General features: G+C 46.5%; 1 protein-coding gene across 1 annotated transcript in view; it reads left to right on the top strand.

Annotated features, from left to right (window-relative positions):
* ST6GALNAC3 (ST6 N-acetylgalactosaminide alpha-2,6-sialyltransferase 3) overlaps positions 1-27562 on the top strand; it is a 290283-nt gene that overhangs the window by 83226 nt on the left and 179495 nt on the right. Inside the window, exon 2 of the mRNA XM_075320283.1 lies at positions 19957-20154. Within this exon, the coding sequence (XP_075176398.1) occupies positions 19957-20154 (198 nt within the window). The remainder of the gene's footprint in view (positions 1-19956; positions 20155-27562) is intronic.

The raw sequence follows: 27562 nt of genomic DNA, 5'->3' as shown, positions 1-27562 counted from the left end.
CCGGAGGATCACCAAGGTTTCCTGCAAATCCACCGGCATGAACTCGGTTCACCTCTCCATACCTCCAGGGCACCTACGTCACTGGAGTTCCCTTCAGCAAGGTCCCACGGTAAAGACCATGAGGCCCAGGAGCAGGGAACCTCGGTGACGTCACAAGGTGAATCGAATTCATGCCGGCGGATCACCGGGGTTCCCTTCCATGGTCTTTACCGGGTTCTTTACTTGCTGGAGGGAACTACGGTGACGTAGGTGCCCTGGTCTGTGAGGCGATCCGTACCTCAGTAACCCAGGATCGTCATGGTGACGACCCAGGGTTACCATCGCAGTGATCAGGTCCTTGTGATCGCAATGCGTTGAGCGATTCCTCTGATCACCCTGATCGCAGCGTTTAGGGGGTTAAACTGACTGGAGCGGCGCAGGCACTGCTCCTGGCAGCGAGAGCTGGGGGTCCCAGCTGCAAGATCAGCTGGTGACCTGGCAGCAACCGCGGGGGTACAGTGCCTGAATCTTTGTGATCGCCATGACAAAAAAAAAAAAAAAAAAGAAGCAGGAAACAGCATGTGAAAAAACACACAAACGCTATAAAAAAAATTAACATTTCAGTTGCTTTTTTCCTGCCAAAGGCTATGTGCACACATTGCAGATTTAGTTGCAGACAATCTACTTTCGCATATTCTAACAGGAAAAACACTGCGGAAAAAAACCCGCACATTTTTGCCATGATTTGCTGCTTTTTTTTTTACCCTTTTTTTAATGTGTTATTTTCATTGCTTTCAATGGGGAAAACGCAGAAAAAAACCCAGAAAAAAATGACATGCTACAGATTTTTCTGCAACAAAATCTGCAAAAAAAAAAAATCCTGAACATGTGCATAGACTTTGCTGGCATCAGGATTTCCTTGCAGATTTCTGAAAATCTACAAGAACAAACATTGCAAAAAAAAACCCCGCAAAGTGTGCACACAGCTTAAGAGTATATTGGACTGAAATTTGTCACTGTTCACACACACAGTGGTAGTGGTATTTAATTACATTTTTATCATTTTTGACATTATGTTCCCAAAGTACCACAAAAAAACCCACTTGTAAATAGAAGCATTTTTTTGTGATTACTTGATTGATTTGGTGCCTAGATAGGATATCGCTCCATATAAAAATAAAGAAAAGAAATCCGATACTCAATAATTCATCAAGGGTTTGAATGGAAATTCTGATATGTAATGTTTCGGTTAGAAGGACCTTCTTCAGAGGAATTGCAGACAGGAAACCATATGAAATAGCGTTGTTACAGTAGGGGTAGAAGCCGGTGTGAATGGTGTTATTCTACCCCTGTTCTATCAGAGCTATTTCATACAGTTTCTTGTCTGCTATACATCTGAAGAAGGTCCTTCTAACCGAAACATTACATATTTCAGAATTGTGATTTTTTTTTTTTTTTAAAACCTAAATCTCTTGATGCATTAATGAATACCGACTTCCTTGTCTTAGATTGATCCCAGCAGAGTCCGTTAGCTTTTCTTCAGATTTTGCATCATTTTTTTGGCATCAAATTGTCATGGGTGACAGTCCTGTGGTGTCCGGCTATAGAAGGTCACAGCGTTTGACTGCACAAACTGCTCCCTGACCTTCCATTATTCCTGCTTGGTGTATATGGTACTTTATGTATCTCCTCAGCTTGAGGTTTATCCTTTTCCCTTTAGGACCCTGCAGAGTTCCTCACACTTTCAGCTGTTTTCATCAGCACTTCCCTTTGTGTCCTTTAAATACTCTCATTCTCTTCTGGTCTGTGCTGGTGATAAGTCTAACACACTACAGATCCGGAGTGCAAGCAGTCGGCTTGCATTCATCTGGAGTAACTTTGTTGCATGTTGCAGTCCCTCTTCCTGAATCTTCTTGGCGATAGGTTATTGGTTATTTTCCCTTGTGTTATTTTCCCTTTAGTTCTCAGTGGGGTTGACGAAGAGCTCATCCATCTGTTCTCTTCGAGGGCCCAGTTCAGGGTCAGCCATGGTCAGGTATCCTGCTCGGCGCATAGGTGCAGAACCTATCTAGGACGGTGAGGGAAGCCAGGGCCCAGTGGTTGTCTTGGTCAGGGGGTCACCATCTCCCCTTCCCTGAAAACAGGGTTTCTCTTTCTTACCCACTCGCTGGGTACTTCCCCGTAGCTAGCGTGACACAAATCTGAAGTAAATCCCAATGGGATTTCAAGATGGAGGTCCTGAATGAGCCATGTACTCAGCCCTCTTCAGCATAATAATGGGAGATCCATAAACTAGGCCCAAAACAAAGAGTGAAGCAGTTGCCTATAGCAACCAATCAGATTCCAGCTCTCATGTCACAAAGGGCTTTTAAAAAATAAAAGAAGCTCCCTAATTGGTTGCTATGGGAAACTGCTCTGCTTTTCCTTAGTTTTGATAAATGTCTGCCATTATTCTGAGAAATTGTTTTCTAGATAAAATAAGAGGATGTGAAGTTACAAATCAAACAATAGCTGAATGTCAGAGTCTTGTAACCTTTCCATTTTGATATTTCTAGGCCTATAATAATCCTGCTTTGGTTTCCGCACTATAAGTCGGCGGATTATTGAATGTTTCCGTCCTCCCTCTTAGTTTACAGGGTTAATGGCGTCTCTTTTCAGCGTTCTTGCTCGGCAGTCACTTCGGCTGCTTATCAAGACCATTTTTGTAGCCCACTGTGAATGTGTGACGGCGCAGAGCTTGTCGCCAAGGGGTGAGAACACGAGACGGCTTCTCCATGTTGTATTTTCTCACAAACACGTGTGTGATCCCACAGAACGACGCTGCTAATTGATTTGTCTCGTGCAACCATTTCTAATTAGTCAGTTGGTGACTGTCAACAGTGCGCAGGGCGGCGCGGAGCTGTGGAGCCGGCTCTGCTGCCGCTGGAGGACGGCAGGTTCATTTTAGGATAAGACATGTGACAGCATTAAAAACTACAAAGTCCCCGGTTTCACTGACACACGCGATTTTCGTGAATAATTTGCATTTGTATTGTGCGGTTTGGGGATAATTTGGAAATGTTCAGTGACTCCGTCTGCGGCGCGGCTCAGCAGCTCGGGCCTTTTGTTCAGAAATCACATTATCGTATTTGCTTCCAGCAAAAATATACTCGCGACATTGTTTAAATTGACTCTTTTGGCACTTTTTTTTTTTTCTTCTAAATGAAATAATGATTTCTCGCACTCAGCATGTAAACTGCACGGAAAATTTGCACCCTATGAAGAAATGAAGGCCGCGCGAAACTTAATGGAATCGCTGAGATCCGTATGGTTTTCTTTTCAAAGTCAATTTCTCGGTTTTTAAAGGGGACATGTCGCCAAAGAATGGCGTTTTACAGAAGTCTAAAAATGGCCACGCCGCGCTCGTAATGAATGACCTCCCATAGTGACCGTTATTATAGCGGTGGAGGGGCAATGGGCAAACAATTTCATACTTAGGCCTTGCCATTAATGAGCTTTATCCACCATTTAGGTCGTGTACACAGCAGCAATTTTCATGGTGGGAGAAGAAAAGTATTGTGGTTCCGGATTCTGATATTGTACAAAAAATATAGTCGTTATTCCATCGTTTTAAAAATTGATTGCGGACATCATGAAATAGGTAGCAAGATGGGGAGCCAGGAGGGCAATGTGTTTCATGGTCCATATACGGGCCGCAATGCCCGGACTGAAAGGGGTTGTCCACTACATTGACATTGATGGTCTATCCTTAGGATAGATCATCAATGTCTGATCAGCCGGGTTCCGACACCCTCCACCCCTGCCGATGAGCTGTTCCCAGGCCTGGCGGCAGCAGGCGGTCGTAAATGCTAACTTCCGGCACTGCTCCTTTTTCTGATAGCGGCTGTGGCCAAGTACTGTACATCCGCCTCCCATTCTAATCAATAGGAGGTGGATGTGCACTACCTGTCCGTGGCCACTATCAGAAGACGGAGCAGCGCCGGAACTGAGCATTTCCGGCTGCCTGCTGCCACCAACCAAAGGATAGGCCATCAATATCAAAGTAGTGGACAACTCCTTTAAAGGGAATCTGTCACCAGTTTTTTGCCCTATAAGCTGCGGCAACCACCAGTAGGCTCTTACGGTATATACAGCATTCTAAGGCCGGGTACACATATCCGGCTTTTCGTCGGTTTGACGGATGCGGCGCACGCCGGTACAGTGTATACAGTACACGGGCAGCGCAACAGGCGCCGGTCACTTGCTGTCATGTGACCGGAGCATGTGACCCGGAAGTTGCAGCGCTGCCACTGTAGTGTATCATACTGTACTGGCGTGCGCCGCATCCGTCAAACCGGCGAAAAGCCGGATATGTGTACCCGGCCTAACATGCTGTATATAAGAGCCCAGGCCGCTGTGTAGAACGTAAAAATCACTGTATATACTTACCTAAACAGTCGCTGCAGTGGAGTTGGGTCATATGGGCGTCTCCGTTCTCCTGTGTTGGCGCCATCTCTTTCGGCCATCTTCATCCTCCTTCTGAAGCCTGTGTACATGACTCCTCCTACGTCATCCACACTCGCCGGCATTGAGGTCCTGCGCAGGCGCACTTTGATCTGCCTTGAGTTGGGCAGATAAAAATATTGTAGTGTAGCCTGCAAGAACGGGCAAGTGTGTATGACGTAGGACGCGTCATGCGCACAGGCTTCAGAAGGAGGACGAAGATGGCCGAAAAAGGTGGTGCCAGCAGCAGAGAACGGAGACGTCCATTTGACCCAACTCCAGTGCAGCGACCGTTTAGGTAACTATATAAAGTGATTTTTACGTTCTATACAGCAGCCTGGGCTCTTATATACAGCATGTTAAAATACTGTATATAAGAGCCTTACTGGTGGTGGCCGCAGCTTATAGGCCCCAAATCTGCTGCTGCTGACAGGATCCCTTTAACACCGATCTCCTGACTCAAACTTACAGTCTCATTTGTGTCTATGAGGACTTAGTGGAGCCGAATCATTGAGTATTCTTCCTGAACAGGGCTGACTCCAGGTTTACGTGGGCCCTTTGGTGACGGATTCCCAGTGGGCCACATTTTCACTTCCTATTTTTCCTCCTTGACTTCTCAGATCATTATCTCTTAATTTTTCTTTCGACGTAGCTGTATGATGACTTGTTTTTTGCATCACAAATTCCACCATAGTTTTTTTAGATTTTTTTTTTACATAGTTGACTTAAAGGGGTTGTCCGACATAACAAAAATTTTTGAGTTTAAGCTAATCTGTGCTGTATTGTCATATAAAACACCCCTACATTGTTATTTTTTGTTTTCTAACTTTTGTTCCTCTTGAATTATCCCTTTATTCTCTGCAGCTCCTTGTTTACATTCAGCTCCAGCAAACTGACCACTTCCTGTGCAAAACCTCCCAGTCACAGCTGGCACCGCCCGACATCACTGTCCAGCCCCACCCCAGTGTCCAGCCTCGCCCCCTGCCCGCCCCCTGCACACACATTCCCTGTCAGTATATTCTGCCCCAGCACCTGACCTGTTATCACTACAGCATTGCAAATAACAGCCCCACATATGGCTCTGCACCTCACACCACATCAGGCTCTGCACCGCATACACACATCGGGCTCTGCACCCCACACCACATCGGGCTCTGCAGCGCATACACACATCGGGCTCTGCACCCCACACCACATCGGGCTCTGCAGCGCATACACACATCAGGATGTAAATGTAGCCCAATAGGGTAATAATGAAAAAAACTCAAAATAAGCCGGATAACCCCTTTAATGGTAAAAACGGCATGTTAAGGCTGAGCTCACATGTTCTGTAGTTATCCGTTATCACAGATCCATCAGAGATCCGTTTTCAAAAAAAGTTCTGCAAACACAACTGTTTTGTCCGTTGTTAAATAACTGAGCCCGGATCCGTTTGTAAACATTGAAGAATATGAAGAACGAATCCGTTAACGAATTGCTATTATTTAGACATCCATTTTACTTGCATTTGTAACAGATCCGTTGTTTTTTTACAGAATATGTTACAAATGGAAGATAAGTAGTGATCCGTTAACCGTGGATCCATCTTCCATAGACTCCCATGGTAAAAAAATGGATCTGGCAAAAATCAGTTTCCCAACGGATCTCTGCACGATCTCTTCTAACGTGTGAGAGAATACAAACCATTTTGTACTGATAGAAACCATCTTGTCTTAAAACTGAATGATGTCATAGAGCTCAGATAACACTGATGGGCTTGGAAGTTTCACATTACTACACACACCCCTGCGGCTCTTATTGGTGCAGAGTTTTGAGGAGTTGTTTCTTTGTTTGGGATACTATATAAACTGGTCACATGATGTAATGAAGCAGAAACTTTCAGTACATGACAAAGCGTGTGTGCTGCATTGATTTCCCAAGCGCTTGTAAAACAAATATTAATTTGGAGTTCCAATAGTGTAAAAGGAGTGTATTTCGCTCACAAACAGATGGTTACAGGACTTATGAACTCTGCCTAACTTTGTCCTGTGGGTGATGGTGATGCCTAATGGATATAGTTATTTGTTTTCATACTTAAATAATGAAAACATCAGATTCTAAAACTTTGCTTTGCTTTATTCTTTTAGTTGTATTAGCATTTGTTCTTTAAGGTTCGAGCTGTAGTTTTTACTTGTAAGATTTTGGGTCCAAATGACTTTTCAATCTCTTTTTATTACACTTTTTTTTTGGAGGTGAAGTGACAAAAAAACAGCAATTCTGTCATTTATTTTTTCCCGTTCACTTTATGAGGTATAAAATGACTTCTTGAATATCGGCCATGTCATTGCTATCAGTACCGTTTATGACTGGAATTGCTTTTTAACCCCTTCCCGATATTACAGAAAAATAGTTCCTACATGTCATCGTGATTACAGAAGCACACAGAGAGTCCTGACGTCTACTGTAAGGCCCTGTGCGCACTTGACGGCTTTTCCCGCGGATTTCCCGCGGATTTGCGGCATGTTTCGCTGCAGAAAATGTTCAGAACATCTCTGCAGTGATTCACCAGCAAATCCTATGGGGAAAAAAATGCTGTGTGCACTAGGTGGATAACAGCCTGTATTGCAGATCACTCTGATCACGGCCTTTTAACCCTTAGATTCTCCAGTCTATCCTCCCAATATCACACAGGTAGGATATTGATGACTTGCAATGACAGCAGTGGGCCTGGGTCCTCGAGTGTGCCATCTTAGTATATCTATAGACCCCGACAGGCAATAATATACTGAAGTATTGCAGTGTATAATACAAGTGATCATGCAATCGCATGTACATGTCCCTTAATGAGACAGAAAATTGTAGTAAAAAGTTTTGAAAATTAAAAAAAACAAAATGCAAACCCTCTTACCTGCTTTAATATGTCAGAAACCTAAAACAGTACTGTACACATTTTTGCTTTATACTGCATTTCGTCCTTCAATTCTGGCTGTAAGACAAGAAGCTGCAGCAGGAGCCTCCCCCCATTGGGGAATGGCTTAATAAAGCAATTGCGGAATTACATTTTCTTTTCATCCCCCCTTCTCAATTTAGCCAAATACATTTTTTTCACTACATTAGGCCCGTTTCACACGTCAGTGAAAAACAGTGACGTTTTTCACTGGCGTGTAAAACACGCACATGTCCCTGCATGTGCCGTGATTCACGGCACACGTGGGTTGTCTAAGTGCAATCCGGGCTCCGTTCTCCGTGGTCCGTGATTGCACTTAGAGAGTCACTCACCTGCGCCCGCTCCCGCTCTCCATGGTGCTGATCGCTCCCGCGGTGCAGCATCCGGCCGGCGGTGATCCCCGCAGCAGCTGCTTCCGGGTCGGCTGTGTCGCGCATAATGAATATGCGCGACAATAATGAACCGGCTCAGAAGCAGCAAGCTGCACGGGCTGCAGAGGACATCGCTGGAGCCGGGTGAGTAAAAATTATTTTTATTTTAAAAGCACGTTTTTTTCTGGCACGTGTTTCACGGACCACACCACTGCGTGGTCCGTGGGACATCAGTGATGCCAGAAAAAAATGGACATGTCTCCGTGCGGCAATCACGCACACGCGGGTACGCCGCACAGAGACACGTGCAGTGAAAAATCACTGACGTGTGAGCAGACCCATTCATCATAATGGGTCTGCGAATGTCAGTGATTCTGGTACGTTTAAAAAAAAAGCACAAACGTACCAGAATCACTGACGTGTGAAAGGGGCCTTACATGTATCCCAAAATGGTGGCATGAAAAATATGTGGTCTAGCAAAAAAATATGCCCTCTTGCACCTACAAAAAAAAAAATATATTGCTCTCGGAAGATTGGGATGAATAAATGAATAAAATATGCAGTGGTAAGGGGGTTAGCGATATTGCTGCCCCAGGACGCGGACTTGTGCCGCTGCTGCGGTCTCCCCTGGTAATGCAGCATTGGCCACAAGCCCTTGTGTGAACAGTGACAGATTGCTGATAGAAGGAAGGAGTTTTCTTAGATTTACTGTACTTTATTTTTTTCTTTATTATGCTCATACATCGGGAACGACTGGGACTCGTTTTTTTCCACCATCTGTTCCAATGATGCCCTCCAGAATTGTGGAACAAGAGCGTGATTCTGCCGGCATTGTATTCCTGTAACTTTCTCTGCTTATCTCCACCCAGACACACGGAGTGATGCGAGAAGCCGCACACAGCGCTCAATCATCCTCCCTAAACAATGGTTGATGTTCTCCCCCCCATATTTACCTTTTTCTACCAACGACGCGTCTCGCAGCGGCTCATTTCCGAACATAGGCAGAACTGCAGTGTGAAATTAGCTGACCTCGGCACTAATGAGCCTCATTTCTGCCATTTGCATACAAATATTCGTTGGTATTCCCATTTCATTTTATGTATGTAATCATCAAGGCTGCATAAATATTTAGTGTGGCCTATTTACGTTTCGTGGGATACGGAGGATTTGGCATTAATTTTTCACTACGGTTTCATAAAAACAGTCATTAGACATGGAGCAAATGATACTTTTCTTCCGGAGCTAATCAATACACGTTAATATTATTCGCAGGGTTAAATACTATTTGGCTCAGTCCCTCATTTCCAGCTGTGTGTTTTCCAAGATCAGGATTTTTGTTTGTTCATGTAGTTATTATGTTATGTTTAGTGATAGGTGAGCGTGCTCAGCACTGCTCGTTACTCGATCGATAATTGGGGTGTGTAACACTCACTGGTGGGTTTGTTGGGGCGGCAAGTGTACCGCCCCGCGCTCGGCTGCAGCCGAGCCGCTCGGATCCGGGCTTGTTGGTGGGTGGCTCGAGCGCCTCCGGACCCGGGGTCACTTCGCTCTGAAAGCGGGTGCTGGCGCTTTTGGTGGAGGTTTGGTAGGTGCACGGCCGGAGCTGCACTTGAGTTCGTGATGCCACCCATGGGTCGTGGTGAAGTTGGACACCACCGCTGCGATTACTGGGCACCCGGAGGAGATGGTGGTGCAGCAAGATGTTAACCCCTCCGTGGGTAGGGGTGATGGCCCCGGGACCCATTGGGGATAGCTGTACTCACAGTTATTGACACACACAAGTGTCTGGTAAACCAAGTTGATGGTGGTCGGTGCCCGCAGCCGGCTGCGTCTGGTCCCCCACCCGGTTCGGTGGTCTTGGCCTTTCTCCTGCACCGTGTTGTGTACTTGGGCTGCCTGCGCTTCAGCGACGGGAGTCCGCTCCCCGGCTTTGTGAATGTCAGGAGAGCCCTTTTGCCCACAGACGCTGGTTCGTGGGATCTCTCTGCCTGTGCGGTGGCTTTCTATCCCCCTTGGTGGACTGTTGTCTTCAGTCGGGACTTGGGTGGGAAAGGACTTATAGTCCAGACCGCAATCAGCTAATTAACTCAGTCCAGTGGATTGTGGACCTCGTTTCAGGGTCTGAGTACCCCCCTGTGTGCTCCGGTTTCCGATTCGGTTCCCCGGGTCAGTACCGGCGGGCCACTACCCTGTCCCGTTCCACCATGGTTCCACCGAGCCGTCTTCCCGGCTCCTGCAGGCTAAGGACACTGTTTGCCTCCTAGCCAAAGGTGCCCGGGCTCCAACCCCTGCACCTGTCAGACTGTCACAGGCCTGTCCTACAGGCCTGACCTCCTCCACTGTTCAACACTAGACTGATCTCAACTGTCTTTCCTGCCTCAGGCCCTCTGAACTCCTCGGTGGGCGTGGCCAACCGCCTGGCTCCGCCCCCTGGGGTGTCCATCAAGCCCTGAGGGAGGTGACTAGGTTTTAATGGTTGGCTGATGACACCTTATTAGGGGACAGGTGTAGTGCATGGGTCTATCTGTGACTACCTGGCTAGTCCAGGGCGTCACACAAGCAGGAGTGGACTCACTGGACCATATGGGGGACCCGTGCTTACCCTTTAGTGGTAGGGCCATAACTAAGCGCCCGCCATGACCTAGGACACCAGGTACCACTCCCAGGGCAATGACCAGGACTGTGGCAGCTGACCCCCATAACAGTAGACAGACTAAGGTATGGACAAAGAAGCAGGCGGGTATAGACAGGTATGGTGGGCACAGCAGAGACAAGTATGGGCAGGTAGGCACAGGTGACTGACAAGCACGGGACCTGACAACTATCTAGCAGACTGACTAATGTGGAGCGTTGCACAGGCACCTCCCCTAATGGAAGGGTACCTTTAAATACATAGTGCCTCTCAGCCTAAGACCCCCTTCACACGCACGTGCCTCCAGTACGTGCTAGGTCCGTTCCCGCATGTACCGGAGACACGGGCACACGTAAACCCATTAAAATCAATGAGTATATGTGCACGCACGTGTTCAGCCATTGGCCCGTGCCTCCGTGTGGAGCAGACGTGAGCCCGTGTGCTCCATACGGAGGCATGTCCATTTTTCTCCAGCAGCACGGGTGTCACACGGCCCACACCCATACCACACGGATGTAGTGTGGATGCGGTCCCACGTGACAAGCGCCGGAGAGACACACGTGTCATTTTAAAAATAAAAAAACCACATACTCACCTCCACCAGCCCAGCAGTCTCTGCCACGGCTTTCACCTGCATCCGTCCCCCAGTGAATTTGAACAACGCTTCTTCTTCACTGGGAGCCGGAAGCAGCGTCAGAGGGGCGTGGCCTGTGCCAGACACTGTCATTCAGCACCACAGACAGCTCCGGAAGAATCAGGTAAGGCGGGACTTTCCGTTCTCCGTGTGTTATTACGTATAACACACGGAGAATACACATGTGCCACAAACACGGCACACGGGGAGCAAACCACCCCTTTAATACGTCCGTGAAAAAACGTTTTGTTTTTTTCACGTGCGTGTGAAGGGGGCCTAAGGTTGAGAGGCATTTCTGGGAAATGGTGCTCTGGCCCTCTGAGAGGTATTCAGATGCGCCCTAAGCGCATTCTCAGGGAGCCTGTGTGGCATGCACAGGCCCCGGGGAGAGGAGAGAGCATTAGCACGCATGGACGTAGGTCGGCGTCCCTACAGGGTATGCAGGTAATATCAGGCTGGAAAGGTCCATGGTTATTTGGCCCTTCCCAGCCTAAAAACACAGCAGCCCACAGCCACCTCAGAAGTGGTGCATAACATTAGATGCGCCAATTGTGGTGTTTTTCCTGGCTCTTCCCGATTGGCATCAGCATCAAACCCATGAATTAGTAATGGAGAGGCGTCTATCAGACACTGCCATTACTAACCCAGTAAGTTTAAGTTTAAAGATAATAAAACACACAAAAAATATAAAAAAAAAAAAAACACTTCCCAACTAGTCCTGTTTCACCAATTTCTTAAAAAAAAAAAAGCCATGTAGTCCACCGAATCCGACATAGTCAACAAATGGGAACCTGAAAGACATAAAAAGAGAGAGATAAAGAATTGAAAACAACAGACTGTTCACCAATCTATTATGAAAAAACAACAACGCAGCTCAGATGTAGTCCTTGGCGTTCCCACTATGTGCCCCGAATCTGTGACGAGCAGTGATGACGTTAGTAACATTACCGCTCATCACTGCTTTATCTGGGTCACACAGAGGGCAACGCTGATCCAGAATGTCTGATGAGTGGTGACGTCACTGAGTTACTGATGTCATCACCGCTCGCCACAGTCGCCAGATATCGCAGAGCGCAGCCTGACCGGCAGTGACCCATGGCGTGTCGTTCCCACAACCAGGCTCTACAGGCTTTACTACAGAATCAGTAGACGTCGTGGGAAAATACTTTAGTTTAGTGGGTTAGTAATGTGGGTGTCTGATAAACGCCTCTTCATTACTAAGCCCTGGGCTTGATAACAGCTGACACTACACAGCTGACATCAACCCCATTAACCTATTACCCCGATTACTATTGCACCAGGGCAATCTGGATGAATCCTGCAAAGCGCCGGAATTGGAGCATGTAATGTGATACACACTTCTGGGGTGGCTGCTAGCTGGAATTTTTAGGATGGGAAGGGCCCTTTGCTGGAAATAGGTGGGACCCCACATAGCTTTTTTTGCATTATTTATTTAAATATAAAAAGTTGTCCAATCAGCTCCACAGGGTGCAATTTCATTATATGTCGGGGGGTTGTGTAATTATATGTCTGTCTATCTATATCTAGATTATGGGAGCACTGTTGTTGTCACTGTTATGGGCGCACTGTGGCTGTCACTGTTATGGGGCCACTGTGGCTGTCACTGTTATGGGCGCACTGTGGCTGTCACTGTTATGGGGGCTCTGTGGCTGTCACTGGTATGGGGGCACTGTGGCTGTCACTGGTATGGGGGCACTGTGGCTGTCACTGTTATGGGGCCACTGTGGCTGTCACTGTTATGGGGCCACTATGGCTGTCCCTGTTATGGGGGCACTATGGAGGTCACTGTTATGGGGGCACTGTGGCTATCATTGTTATGGGGCTCTGTGTCTGTCACTGCTATGGGGACTCTGTGGCTGTCACTTATGGGGGCACTGTAGCTGTCACAGTTATGGGGGCTCTGTGGCTGTCACTGGTATGGGGCTCTGTGTCTGTCATTGTTATGAGGACACTGTGGCTGTCACTATTATAGGGATACTGTGGCTGCCAATGTTATGGGGACACTGTGGCTGCCAATGTTATGGGGACACTGTGGCTGTCACTGTTATGGGGCCACTGTGGCTATCACTGTTATGGGGGTACTGTGGATGTCACTGTTATGGGTGTAGTGTAGCTGTCACTGTTATGGGGGCACTGTGGAAGTCACTGTTATGGGGGCACTGTGGCTATCATTGTTATAGGGTCACTGTGGCTGTCACTGTTATGGGGTCACTGTGGCTGTCACTGTTATGGGGTCACTGTGGCTGTCACTGTGGCTATCACTGTTATGGGTGCACTGTGGCTGTCACTGTTATGGGGGCTCTGTGTCTGCCATCCTGAGGGGGGCTGGGTTGGGCTGAGTGTAAACATTTCTGTAATACCTATATAATAGGGTGACAGTCGGACAATAATAAGCTCCGGCTGAGTGAGATTTTTTCCTCCCGCTATGACAAGGGCCTATAGAAACCCATCTTGTCCAGAAATATTTACTGGCGCTATAAATGTCCATGAGGCAGGAATCAATCATGTCGGCTCAGTCTATTGACTTGAGTCTCTGGAGTTCTCGGCTTCATACTTGAAACTCTACAGTAGGAAACAGTAACTCATCATCGGCGGGATATGATGGTGTGATACGGTGATTTACAGGGATCTGCTTTATAGGTCATCGCGCCCCTCTGCCTTCTGCTGCCTGCGGTACAGGAGCCTCTTGTTGCCGGTTCAGAAGCAAATTACTAAATCGCTGTGGATTTACGGCCTCTATCACATTACTTTGCTTCCTCTAGTGCCATCTTTCTTTGGCGTTCTTGGGTATCTTAAATTTTTTGCCTCCATATTGCACATTGTCCAGTCTAGCCCATGCTGCTTCTCTTCTATGGGGCTTTATGCCTTCACACGTAGTCCTTTTTCCTCCACATTTTGGCATACTCATTGACTCACGGTTACCTTTCCTTTTGACTTGTGACCTTACCTTTCACATCCTCATCTTGCCTCCAAACATTGACTTATGGCTCCGCTTCTGAGCTTCATTTTGTGCATATTATCCATATATTGATCCTGGGTCTTTCAGCATACCACTTGGCATTGACTTCCATCTTTACGTGAGAGCTTAACCTCCATCCTATCTTCTGATCTTGACTTGACGGCACTGGTCTTCTGCAAGTCCATGCACCTGTGATAATCATCCTAGCCTTTGGTTCATTTTGTCATGTTCCAGTACCATTCTCCTTCCCGCTGGTGAGTCACGTCTCCATGATGACCGCGCTGATGGCAAAAGGCAGGAGATTTAGAGAGTGACGATAAAGCTGGATACTCATCAACATGTACAAGATTCATTCCTTATGAACTGGTTACAACTGATTTCACCATAATTCCGATCTTATCAGTTCTCGTTTGGATTGTCCCCTGGTACTTCTTGTCTGACGTCCAGTTTTAACCTCTGGTCAGTTGTCCGGTCATGACTCTTCCACTGATGATGGCTTCATTTAGACTCTGATTGCACCCCACTCCAGACATTTTTATAGTGAGGAATAACTAAGGACATGTTCTTACCTTTTCTCTTTTGGATGGTTCCCAAGTACTCCAGTTTTGACTCCCAGTATTGATCTCTGGTCATTTATTTGGTTACGACCTGAATACTCTTTTGGAAATAAGCCCTCTCTTCAAGTCAACTCTGATTCCTCACCACTCCAGCCATTTTAAAAGCGGTCACTAACTGGTGCTATCTCCTTAGCTTTTCTCCTTTGTATTGTCTCCAGATACTTTTTGTCTGCCTCCTGAGTTTGACCTCTGGTCAGTTATCTGGGCTATATCTTTCCGGTGATGAGTTCTACGTTGACTTGTTCCAATATCCTTAGTGGTCCTTAGCTTTTCTTCTTCTGATTGTCCTCTGTTATTCCTTGTGTTACTCCAGTTATCTGGTTATAACTTGAGTAATCTTCTGGTTAAAAGCCCTGGCTTCAAATCAACTCTGATTCCTCCCCACTCCAGACATTTTAAAAGTGGTCACTAATTAGTGACATCTCCTTAGCTTTTCTACCTTGGATTGTCTCCAGATACTTTTTATCTGCCTTCTGAGTTTGATTTCTGGTCAAACCTCTGGTTAAACTTTGATCTCTGGGCTATATCTTTTTAGTGATGAGTTTTACGTTGACTTGTTCCAGTGTCTTTAGTGGTCCTTAGCTTTTCTCCTCCTGATTGCCCTCTGATGCTTCTTGTGTTACTCTCGTGATTGACTTCTGGCCGGTTATCTGGTTATGTCCTCAGTGGTCCTTAGCTTTTCTCCTTTTGGTTGCCTTCTGATATTCCTTGTGTTACTCCAGTTATCTGGTTATGACCTGAGTACACTTCCATTATCAACACCTGGCTTCACCGATGACACTGATTCCTCACCAATCTAGGTATGGTGATATATCTGAGAAACACAACCTGAGAATCGGTAAGGGAAAGACCATAACCCAGGAGGGTTCTACAGTAAAGAATGAGAAGATTCCTTAGATTTTGATTTTTGGCTTGTTCAGCATCAAACCAGTTGTGTTTAAGGATCCACTTCTGTCGAATCCGTAGTAGGCTTTGTGCCATTGACTTTGACATTTGGCTCAACCCTTGACTATTGGGTTCATGACGATAATAATGGAAAACAGAGAGAGAAACCACCTCAGTCTGCTTTCTGAGGCCATTTTTATTATAAGAGCTTTTTTTGTGACTTCGGAGTAATCAGTGGTGATGGAGGAGTAATCATAAGTGATCAGACATGTGAGAGGAATGCAGACATCAAAGAGGAAAGGGGAAATGGCGCTAGAAAATGGAGCAGTCAACCCTAGGTAGTTCTGGGAGAGAGGAAAGCTATTACAGGTAATTTCTCTTGTATCTTACACGAAGAAAGCTTTTAATATAATTGTGTAGAACTTTATTTTCTCTTTTTTGTGACAGATATTAAGAACAAAGAAAAGGTCCAGGTATGACGACAGAGCGAGGCTGGGTAATATGGGTTCTAACAGTAGGAGTTGGGATGAATGGGCACCATGCTGGCCATTTACTAAAGCGGTGACCTCTGCACAGTGGTGGGGATATTATCTACTTCTAGAGCCTTTACAGGCAGAAATACATTGTGTTACTGAGGCAGAAGGATTTGACTTGAAATGCAATGTGAAGGTTCCTGTTTCTTAAAGGGATATTCCTATCCTTTAATATCGCCACGATTCTGGGAGTGTAGAAAAGAAGCGAATGGTACTGAGGTGCTATTCCCTGTATCGCAGCTGGACAGGAGTGATGCACTGCAGGGAAGACCTTAAAGGAGATCAGACCAAGAAGACAGTCCAACAACCACTTAGGAAGTAATGGTGTAACCTACTGATATATTAGCACTGCTTTTATTTTTATTTTTTAAACTCTGTCAGCAGGTTTCTACAATGTAACCTGAAGACAGCATGCTGCAAGAGTTAAAATAGAGAATTCAGCACTGTGTCTGTTATCACATAGTATTTTTTGTATACCTGCAATGTTAGCTTAAGCCTCTTATCTTAATCATTAGTGGGTCTCAGCAGTGCTGAGTTATAGTCCGACTCCTCCCCCCTTTGTGATTAGCAGCTTCTGTCTATGGAAATGTGCACCGAAAACCTGGTGTGTTTGGTGGCAGCTCTCAGAGCTCTGCTACATGCAAAATCTAAAATCTGTCACTGTGTCAGAACAACTGCAGCCACTAATCTAAGTGATACATCGTTGAACTCAGGGCCTCTTTGCCTACATCATGATGCTCTTAAGGCCCCGTTACACGCAACGACATCGCTAACGAGATGTCGTTGGGGTCACGGAATTCGTGACGCACATCCGGCATCGTTAGCGACGTTGCATGTGAAACATACGAACGACCACTAACGATCAAAAGTACTCACCTTATCGTTGATTGTTGACACGTCGTTCTAATCCCAAATATCGTTGCTGGTGCTGGATGCAGGTTGTTCGTCGTTCCTGAGGCAGCACACATCGCTACATGTGACACCCCAGGAACGACGAACAACACCGTACCTGCGTCCTCCAGCAACGAGTTGGGCGTCACTTTCTTTCGACTGCTCTCCGCACCTCCGCTTCTATTGGATGGCTGCCGTGTGACGTCGCTGTGACGCCGCACGAACCGCCCCCTTAGAAAAGAGGCTATTTGCCGGCCACAGCGACGTCGCTAGGCAGGTAAGTCCGTGTGACGGGGACTAACGATATTTTGCGCCACGGGCAGCGATTTGCCCGTGACGCACAATCGACGGGGGCGGGTGCTTTCACGAGTGACATTGCTAGCAATGTCGCTGCGTGTAAAGCCCCCTTTAGATGAGGTAGCACAAACCTGTTGAGAGATTCGATTTAAGAAGATCTTTCTTTTTACAAAAATGGAAAAACTGACAATATACAATTATTTTTGATGGTTCATTGTTTGCAGAGCCCAATCTTGAATGGAGGTGGACATACTCGAACCCCGCTCCATTCATTGTCTATGGACTGTCAGAAATAGCTGAGAGCCGGTCTCTGATATTTCCATCAATCCTGTAGACAATGAATACAGCAGAGGTTGAGCTCTGCAGAACCCGATTCTCGGAATATGGATCCCGCTTCATGGGATTGTTGAGATTCCCCATGTTTGCGTTACAACAATCTGTAGTTGTCTCTTATTCGATAGATTCGTGATTACTTTTTGGGAATAACTCTCTAATTAGGGAATATTCAGCCCGTCTTGACGATTTCGGCCATAACCAGCTGATGATTTGGGGGGCTTCTAAAAATTTTCTCCAGCAGATGATGTTGGGGAGAAGCGACGTGGGAATGCGGCATTTCAGTGCCTTTCTAAGGGCTAAGGAGCTTCCCTCGTCTTTTTGAGAACATGCATTCTCAACCTAAATGTGCATGCATGTATGTAAAGAGTCCATTGAAGGAGCATTGGCTGAGTACTCCAATACTCACATCACGAGGGATATGGATGCCCTTTCGCTTTGTTTCCAGGTCTCTTTACTTACTGCACCTCAGTATCCTTCATCCTGTTGCTCTCCACAGGCATGATGGCAGTTGTAGTTTTGCAGCAGTTTGGAGACTATTGACCTATATACAGTCAGGGCCAGAAATATTTGGACAGTGACACAAGTTTTGTTATTTTAGCTGTTTACAAAAACATGTTCAGAAATACAATTATATATATAATATGGGCTGAAAGTGCACACTCCCAGCTGCAATATGAGAGTTTTCACATCCAAATCGGAGAAAGGGTTTAGGAATCATAGCTCTGTAATGCATAGCCTCCTCTTTTTCAAGCGACCAAAAGTAATTGGACAAGGGACTCTAAGGGCTGCAATTAACTCTGAAGGCGTCTCCCTCGTTAACCTGTAATCAATGAAGTAGTTAAAAGGTCTGGGGTTGATTACAGGTGTGTGGTTTTGCATTTGGAAGCTGTTGCTGTGACTAGACAACATGCGGTCTAAGGAACTCTCAATTGAGGTGAAGCAGAACAACCTGAGGCTGAAAAAGAAGAAAAAATCCATCAGAGAGATAGCAGACATGCTTGGAGTAGCAAAATCAACAGTCGGGTACATTCTGAGAAAAAAGGAATTGACTGGTGAGCTTGGGAACTCAAAAAGGCCTGGGCGTCCACGGATGACAGCAGTGGTGGATGATCGCCGCATACTTTCTTTGGTGAAGAAGAACCCGTTCACAACATCAACTGAAGTCCAGAACACTCTCAGTGAAGTAGGTGTATCTGTCTCTAAGTCAACAGTAAAGAGAAGACTCCATGAAAGTAAATACAAAGGGTTCACATCTAGATGCAAACCATTCATCAATTCCAAAAATAGACAGGCCAGAGTTACATTTGCTGAAAAACACCTCATGAAGCCAGCTCAGTTCTGGAAAAGTATTCTATGGACAGATGAGACAAAGATCAACCTGTACCAGAATGATGGGAAGAAAAAAGTTTGGAGAAGAAAGGGAACGGCACATGATCCAAGGCACACCACATCCTCTGTAAAACATGGTGGAGGCAACGTGATGGCATGGGCATGCATGGCTTTCAATGGCACTGGGTCACTTGTGTTTATTGATGACATAACAGCAGACAAGAGTAGCCGGATGAATTCTGAAGTGTACCGGGATATACTTTCAGCCCAGATTCAGCCAAATGCCGCAAAGTTGATCGAACGGCGCTTCATAGTACAGATGGACAATGACCCCAAGCATACAGCCAAAGCTACCCAGGAGTTCATGAGTGCAAAAAAGTGGAACATTCTGCAATGGCCAAGTCAATCACCAGATCTTAACCCAATTGAGCATGCATTTCACTTGCTCAAATCCAGACTTAAGACGGAAAGACCCACAAACAAGCAAGACCTGAAGGCTGCGGCTGTAAAGGCCTGGCAAAGCATTAAGAAGGAGGAAACCCAGCGTTTGGTGATGTCCATGGGTTCCAGACTTAAGGCAGTGATTGCCTCCAAAGGATTCGCAACAAAATATTGAAAATAAAAATATTTTGTTTGGGTTTGGTTTATTTGTCCAATTACTTTTGACCTCCTAAAATGTGGAGTGTTTGTAAAGAAATGTGTACAATTCCTACAATTTCTATCAGATATTTTTGTTCAAACCTTCAAATTAAACGTTACAATCTGCACTTGAATTCTGTTGTAGAGGTTTCATTTCAAATCCAATGTGGTGGCATGCAGAGCCCAACTCGCGAAAATGGTGTCACTGTCCAAATATTTCTGCACCTAACTGTAAGTTGCATGGGAAAGACCTGGATTCTCAGTGTTATTAATCTTTAATTTGTCTCTTTGCTACACTGTTGCTCAATGTTATCAGCCATATATGTGTAGGAGGCTAACGTCAGTGTGTAGCATGTCATATATTTGGCGCAGAATCCCCATGTGTCGTGTGGTCTGACTCTTGTCTCTCGTGCTGTTTTTTGTAGAGGGTGCCCATGCTCGCCGTCAGCACCGCGTCCGTGTTCCTGTTCCTGGTCGTCCTCCGTCTCATCAATGAAGTCAATTTCCTCAAGCTGCTTTCCTGTTTTGGGCAGACAAGCGCCCGCTGCGTCCCTGCTCCGGTCACATGGCGCCATCGCCCTCTCACCTATCACGGCGGGTACATTAATATAAAGACACATGAGGTAACGCACATTTTTTAATTGATTTGATTGATCTCCATTAAATTGGATTACATTGATATATTGGGAACATGATTGACCTGAGCGTGCATGTGTATGAGGGCCGACCTGTTTCTAAAGTGAACGGCCATATTTAGATAGATACTGTGAAGAGAATCCTGTAATGATGGGGCACAAGGGGTAAAATTTATTATGGTCCAGATATACCTGAGTACAATATTTCCAAAGAAGACCCTGGTAAATTCTGTCTGCCTGCGGCCACCACTAGGGGGAGCTCACTACATACAGATTTATACAGCCACCACTAGGGGGAGCTCACTACATACAGATGTATACAACCACCACTAGGGGGAGCTCACTACATACAGATTTATACAACCACCACTAGTGGGAGCTCACTACATACAGATGTATACAACCACCACTAGTGGGAGCTCACTACATACAGATTTATACAACCACCACTAGTGGGAGCTCACTACATACAGATGTATACAACCACCACTAGGGGGAGCTCACTACATACAGATTTATACAACCACCACTAGGGGGAGCTCACTACATATAGATTTATACAACCACCACTAGGGGGAGCTCACTACATACAGATTTATACAGCCACCACTAGGGGGAGCTCACTACATACAGATTTATACTGCCACCACTAGGGGGAGCTCACTACATACAGATTTATACAACCACCACTAGTGGGAGCTCACTACATATAGATTTATACAACCACCACTAGGGGGAGCTCACTACATACAGATTTATACTGCCACCACTAGGGGGAGCTCACTACATACAGATTTATACAGCCACCACTAGGGGGAGCTCACTACATACAGATTTATACAGCCACCACTAGAGGGAGCTCACTACATACATATTTATACAGACATCACTAGAGGGAGCTCACTACATACAGATCTATACAGCCACCACTAGAAGGAGCTCACTACATACATATGTATACAGCCACCACTAGAGGGAGCTCACTACATACATATTTATACAGACATCACACTAGAAGAAGCTCACTACGTACAGATCTATACAGACATCACTAGAGGGAGCTCACTACATACAGATCTATACAGCCACCACTAGAGGGAGCTCACTACATACATATGTATACAGCCACCACTAGAGGGAGCTCACTACATACATATGTATACAGCCACCACTAGAGGGAGCTCACTACATACATATTTATACAGACATCACACTAGAAGGAGCTCACTACATACAGATCTATACAGACATCACTAGAGGGAGCTCACTACATACATATTTATACAGACATCACAAGAGGGAGCTCACTACATACAGATTTATACAGCCACCACTAGGGGGAGCTCACTACATACAGATTTATACAGCCACCACTAGGGGGAGCTCACTACATACATATTTATACAGACATCACTAGAGGGAGCTCACTACATACATATTTATACAGACACCACTAAAGTGAGCTCACTACATACAGATTTATACAGCCACCACTAGGGGGAGCTCACTACATACAGATTTATACAGCTGCAACTAGGGGAGATCACTATATACAGATCTATACAGCCACCACTAGAGGGAGCTCACTACATACAGATTTACTCAGCCACCACTAGAGGGAGCTCACTACATACATATGTATACAGCCACCACTAGAGGGAGCTCACTACATACATATGTATACAGCCACCACTAGAGGGAGCTCACTACATACACATTTATACAGACATCACTAGAGGGAGCTCACTACATACAGATTTATACAGCCACGACTAGAGGGAGCTCACTACATACAGATTTACACAGCCACCACTAGAGGGAGCTCACTACATACATATGTATACAGCCACCACTAGAGGGAGCTCACTACATACATATTTATACAGACATCACTAGAGGGAGCTCACTACATACAGATTTACACAGCCACGACTAGAGTGAGCTCACTACATACAGATTTACACAGCCACCACTAGAGGGAGCTCACTACATACATATGTATACAGCCACCACTAGAGGGAGCTCACTACATACATATTTATACAGACACCACTAAAGGGAGTTCACTACATACAGATCTATACAGCCACCACTAGGGGGAGCTCACTACATACAGATTTATACAGTGACCAATAACAAGAAGTCACTATATACAGATTTATAAGCCACCACTAGGGGGAGCTCATTACATAAAGATTTATACAGCCGCCTCTAGGGGGAGCTCACTACATACAGATTTATACAGCTGCCTCTAGGGGGAGCTCACTACATACAGATTTATACAGCCGCCTCTAGGGGGAGCTCACTACATACAGATTTATACATCCGCCTCTAGGGGGAGATCACTACATACCAATTTACACAGCTACCGCTAGGGGGAGCTCCCTACATACAGATTTACACAGCTACCACTAGGGGGAGCTCACTACATACATATGTATACAGACCCCACTAGGGGAAGCTCATGATATACAGATATATGCAGTCACCACTAGGAGGAGCTCACTACATACAAATTAATATAGCCACCACTAGGGGGAACTCACTACATACAGATTTATACAGTCATCACTAGGGGGAGCTCACTACATACAGATTTATACAGTCATCACTAGGGGGAGCTCACTACATACAGATTTATACAGCCACCACTAGGGGGAGCTCACTACATACAGATTTATAAGCCACCACTAGGGGGAGCTCACTACATACAGATTTATAGAGCCACCACTAGGGAAGCTCATTACATACTGATTTATACAGTCACTAATAACGGAAAGTCACTATATACAGAATTAGAAGCCACCACTAGGGTAGCTCATTACATACAGGGTTATACAGTCTCCACTAGGGGGAGCTCACTACATACAGATTTACACAGCCACCACTAGAGGGAGGTCATTACATACAGATTTATACAGCTGCAACTAGGGGAGATCACTACATACAGATCTATACAGCCACAACTAGAGGGAGCTCACTACATACCGATTTATATAGTCATCACTAAACCCTGTAGACCCTCAATGCACCCCAATTGAATCTATGGTCCCCTATTGAGCTCATGTAAAATATTTTTTTTATTTTTATATATATATATATATATGTATATAATGTATATGTAAAATATTTTATATGTATATATTTACTTATATATATATATTGTGAGGCAGTGACAGGGGTAATATTTGAAGACTGCTATGTGTCCCCCAGAATGTGTCTGGAAACCCTCTGAGTTTGCTATAGCTATTACTGGGAGTATAGCACAAAGGGTAACAGGGAGACAGATCCCTCCTCCCAGTTCAGGTTTTGTAGCAATCCTCATGTCCGGCATTTTCGTTTAAATCATGCAGAGCACCAGCAGGGTGTGTCTCAGTTGAGAGCCAGGCTTGGTGAAGCTAACACATGCTGTGTGAGAGGAGCTGGCTCTGTGTGGAGTGAACACAGGCCAAGAGTGTCAGCCTAGGAGAACCTTATACAGATCCCTGCGGTTATCGGGGTCCTAAGGTAACAAGACTTTTTGATGCAAAGAATTTGTCTATATGCACCGGCTGTGATCCGGAAGAGACTTTGACTGTGGGAAATTGGATCTATTTATGCTGCAATAATAAATAGACTGTTGGTGTGAACACGCTGCTGCCTCACTGCCTCACGTTTTTGCCCAAACAACGCTGCTACCTCACATTATGGTGGAGAATGCGGGCATGGCAGCCTGGTTGCTAAGGGCAATGACCTAAGAGGTACTTACCCGGAGGAAAAAAAAAAAAATAAAAAATTTTCTACTGACTGTTTGCGGTGGATCGGCGGGTCCACGAAGCCTGCAGGCGTTGCAGCCTGGTTTCTAGGGGCAACAACCCAGTTTTCACATGTTTATAATCAAGCCTGCAAAGTTACAGTTTAACTCAGCAGCCACCATGGAGGATCTTATAAGGCAGCTGGCCCAGGCTAATGCTCAGCAGCAACAAACCAATGTCCAGCTCCAGCGGGCGTTCATTCAGCAACAGGAGACAAACAGCTTGTTGGCTAAGCAGCTTTCTGCTCTGCGAGAAGCGCTCCCAGCGGTAACTCCAGGTCATCCAGTCCTTCCTGCGGCCCAGGACAGAGTAAGGGCAGCACTTACAAGGATGAGTGCAGAGGATGACCCAGAAGCCTTTCTCTCCGTGTTTGAGAGGACCGCTGAGCGAGAGAAATTGTCTACCGACCGTTGGACTGATGTCGTGGCCCCGTTCTTGGTAGGTGAACCCCAAAAAGCCTACCTGGATCTCAGCACGGAGGATGCCAAGGACTATGGCATACTGAAAGGTGAGATCCTTGCACGAATGGGGGTTAACACTTATCTCCGGGCCCAACGAGTGAACCAGTGGTCCTTTGAGGAGGGAAAACCTGCACGCTCACAGGATCATGTCTTACTAGACCTTGAACCCCGGACAGATGATTGAGCGGGTGGTGATTGAACGGTTTGTGCGGACTTTGCCAGCCCCCATTCAACGGTGGGTGGGACAGGGGGACCCCGGTACCCTAGACCAGCTAGTGAATTTGGTGGAACGCTACACAGCTACCCAGGAGTTGGTCCGGGACTCTGCTTCACGGCGGGCACTTCGTAGGGATACGTCCCCTTCACAGTTGGTAAAAGACTCCCGTCCCTCCTCGGGTGCTGCCCCGTCTTCAGCCCTGGCAGAGAGTAAACCCCAGACTAAGGTCAGCAGGAGTCCCGGTTCCCCAAAGTCAGACACCCGAAACAGGGACACCTCTGCTGTTATGTGCTGGCGGTGCCATCAGCTCGGGCATGTGATGGCACAGTGCCCACTCACATCAGAACCCATGGACTGCCGGTACGCTCGCCGGGTATCAATGTATGCCCATACTGTTTGTACCGTAAGCACTGTTACTATGGGGGAGGAGCCCCATCTCTGCAAAGTACGTGTTAATGGCTATACAGCAGAGGCTTTGTTGGACTCAGGAAGTTTAGTGACTCTTGTACATGCCTCCTTGGTCTCCGGGGAAAACCCTACGGGACATAAAGTAGGGGTACTTTGTATTCTGGAGACCTACGTGAATACCCTATGGAAAGGGTCACCATTGCTACCTCGTGTGGAGAGGTACAACATGAAGTGGGGGTGATGAAAAGACTTCCATATGCTGTTATTTTGGGAAGAGACTTGCCCCTGTTCTGGACATTATATGGGAGGCGACCTAGCCCTCCGAGGTGTATGGTTGAACCAGGCCCTGAGCCGGACGATCCTGACTCAGGGATACCTGCCTTAGGGGTCACCAGTATAGGGACAGAGTGTAACCCTGCCAGGTTCCCCCTAGAGGTAATGGCAGGAGAGGTTGAGCCACCCGAGGCAATCCCGGAGTTGAACGTGTCTCCAGATAATTTCGGAACAGCACAGCTTCGGGACCCCACATTGGCTCCTGGACGTGGAAATGTACAGGTAATTGATGGGGTACCCCAGCGGCCTGGTGCCAGGCTGGAAACTCCCTACATGGCTCTAAAGCGAGAGTTGCTCTATCGGGTTGATACAATCCGGGGGGAAATAGTGGAACAGTTGGTGGTCCCTCAGCCGTACCGCCGTCAGACCTTGGAATTGGCTCATAACCACCTAATGAGTGGGCACCTAGGTGAAGAGAAAACGCGGGAACGCATGTTTCAGCGGTTTTACTGGCCAGGGGTCGGCGCAGAAATTAAGAGGTTCTGTGAGTCCTGCCCAGTTTGTCAGTTGACCGCACCAACGCACCGGTTCCGTAGTCCTCTGATACCTTTACCCATTATAGAGGTGCCTTTTGAGCGGATTGCTATGGATCTGATCGGACCCATTGTAAAATCAGCCCGTGGTCACCAGCACATCCTGGTAGTGATGGACTACGCGACACGTTATCTGGAGGCCATTCCACTACGTCACACCTCGGCGAGGCTTATTGCTCGGGAGTTGTTTGCTATGTTCTGTCGCGTGGGGTTACCCAAAGAAATCCTGACCGATCAGGGCACTCCCTTTATGTCTAAAATTACAAAGGAACTGTGCAAACTCCTCCAGATCAAGCAGCTACGCACGTCGGTGTACCATCCCCAGACTGATGGTCTAGTGGAACGTTTTAATAAAACTCTAAAGGCTATGTTGAAAAAGGTGGTCTCCAAAGAGGGGAAAGATTGGGACATGTTATTGCCCTATTTAATGTTCGCTATCCGCGAGGTCCCACAATCTTCCACCGGGTTCTCGCCATTTGAGTTACTGTATGGCAGACATCCGCGGGGACTGCTGGATATAGTTAAGGAAACTTGGGAACAGGAGCCCACCCCTCACAAAAGCACAGTGGAATACGTTATGGGTATGCAGGATCGTATCACGGCAATAATGCCCATTGTTAAAGAGCATTTGCTGGATGCTCAGGCAGCCCAAAGTACTCAGTATAATAGAAAGGCCTCCATCAGGTCTTTTAAACCGGGAGATCGTGTCTTAGTCCTAATACCTACTGCAGAAAGTAAGTTCCTAGCCAAGTGGCAAGGTCCCTATGAGATCCGGGAGAAAGTGGGGGAAGTAAACTATAAGGTGTATCAGCCAGGTAGAAGAAAACCAGAGCAAATCTACCATGTAAACCTGCTGAAGGCATGGAAAGACAGGGAATGTATGGTGGCTGACGTAACGTCGGACCTAACCTTTTCAGGTGCCTTGACAACAACAAAGGAGGAGTCCCCTGATGATGAATTGGGAGTGAGGATAGGGGATTCTCTCTCAAAACAGCAGAGACGGGAGTCTCGGAGGTTAATGCAGCGGAATACGGATGTGTTCTCAAGCCTACCAGGCCGAACAACCGTAATCCACCATGATATTGTCACCGAGCCTCAAGTAAGGGTACGCCTGAGGCCATACCGGGTACCAGAGACTCGTAGGCAAGCCATTGCGGAGGAGGTAAAAAAGATGCTCCAACTAGGGGTTATTGAAAAATCCACGAGCGAATGGGCCAGTCCCATTGTGCTGATCCCGAAACCAGACGGTTCTTTAAGATTCTGTAATGACTTCCGAAAGTTAAATGAGGTTTCGAAATTTGATATGTATCCCATGCCCAGGGTCGACGAGCTGATAGAGAGACTGGGACGGGCCCAGTACTTCACGACTCTCGATCTCACTAAAGGTTACTGGCAGGTGCCGCTGACAGAGGCGGCAAAAGAAAAGACCGCTTTTGTCACGCCAGGGGGGCTCTATCACTATGTCGTCTTGCCATTTGGTTTACATGGGGCTCCGGCCACGTTTCAGAGATTAATGGACATAGTGTTAGAACCCCATCAACCACATGCCTCCGCATATTTGGATGACATCATCATCTATAGCAGTGACTGGAGCACCCACTTATCTCAGGTACAAGCGGTAGTGGATTCGCTCAGAGCTGCTGGTCTGAC

This window comes from Anomaloglossus baeobatrachus, chromosome 8 (assembly GCF_048569485.1).
Source record: "Anomaloglossus baeobatrachus isolate aAnoBae1 chromosome 8, aAnoBae1.hap1, whole genome shotgun sequence".
Lineage (NCBI taxonomy): Eukaryota > Metazoa > Chordata > Amphibia > Anura > Aromobatidae > Anomaloglossus > Anomaloglossus baeobatrachus.
Note: the sequence above shows the minus strand (reverse complement) of the source record. Positions and strands in the feature narration are given on the sequence as shown.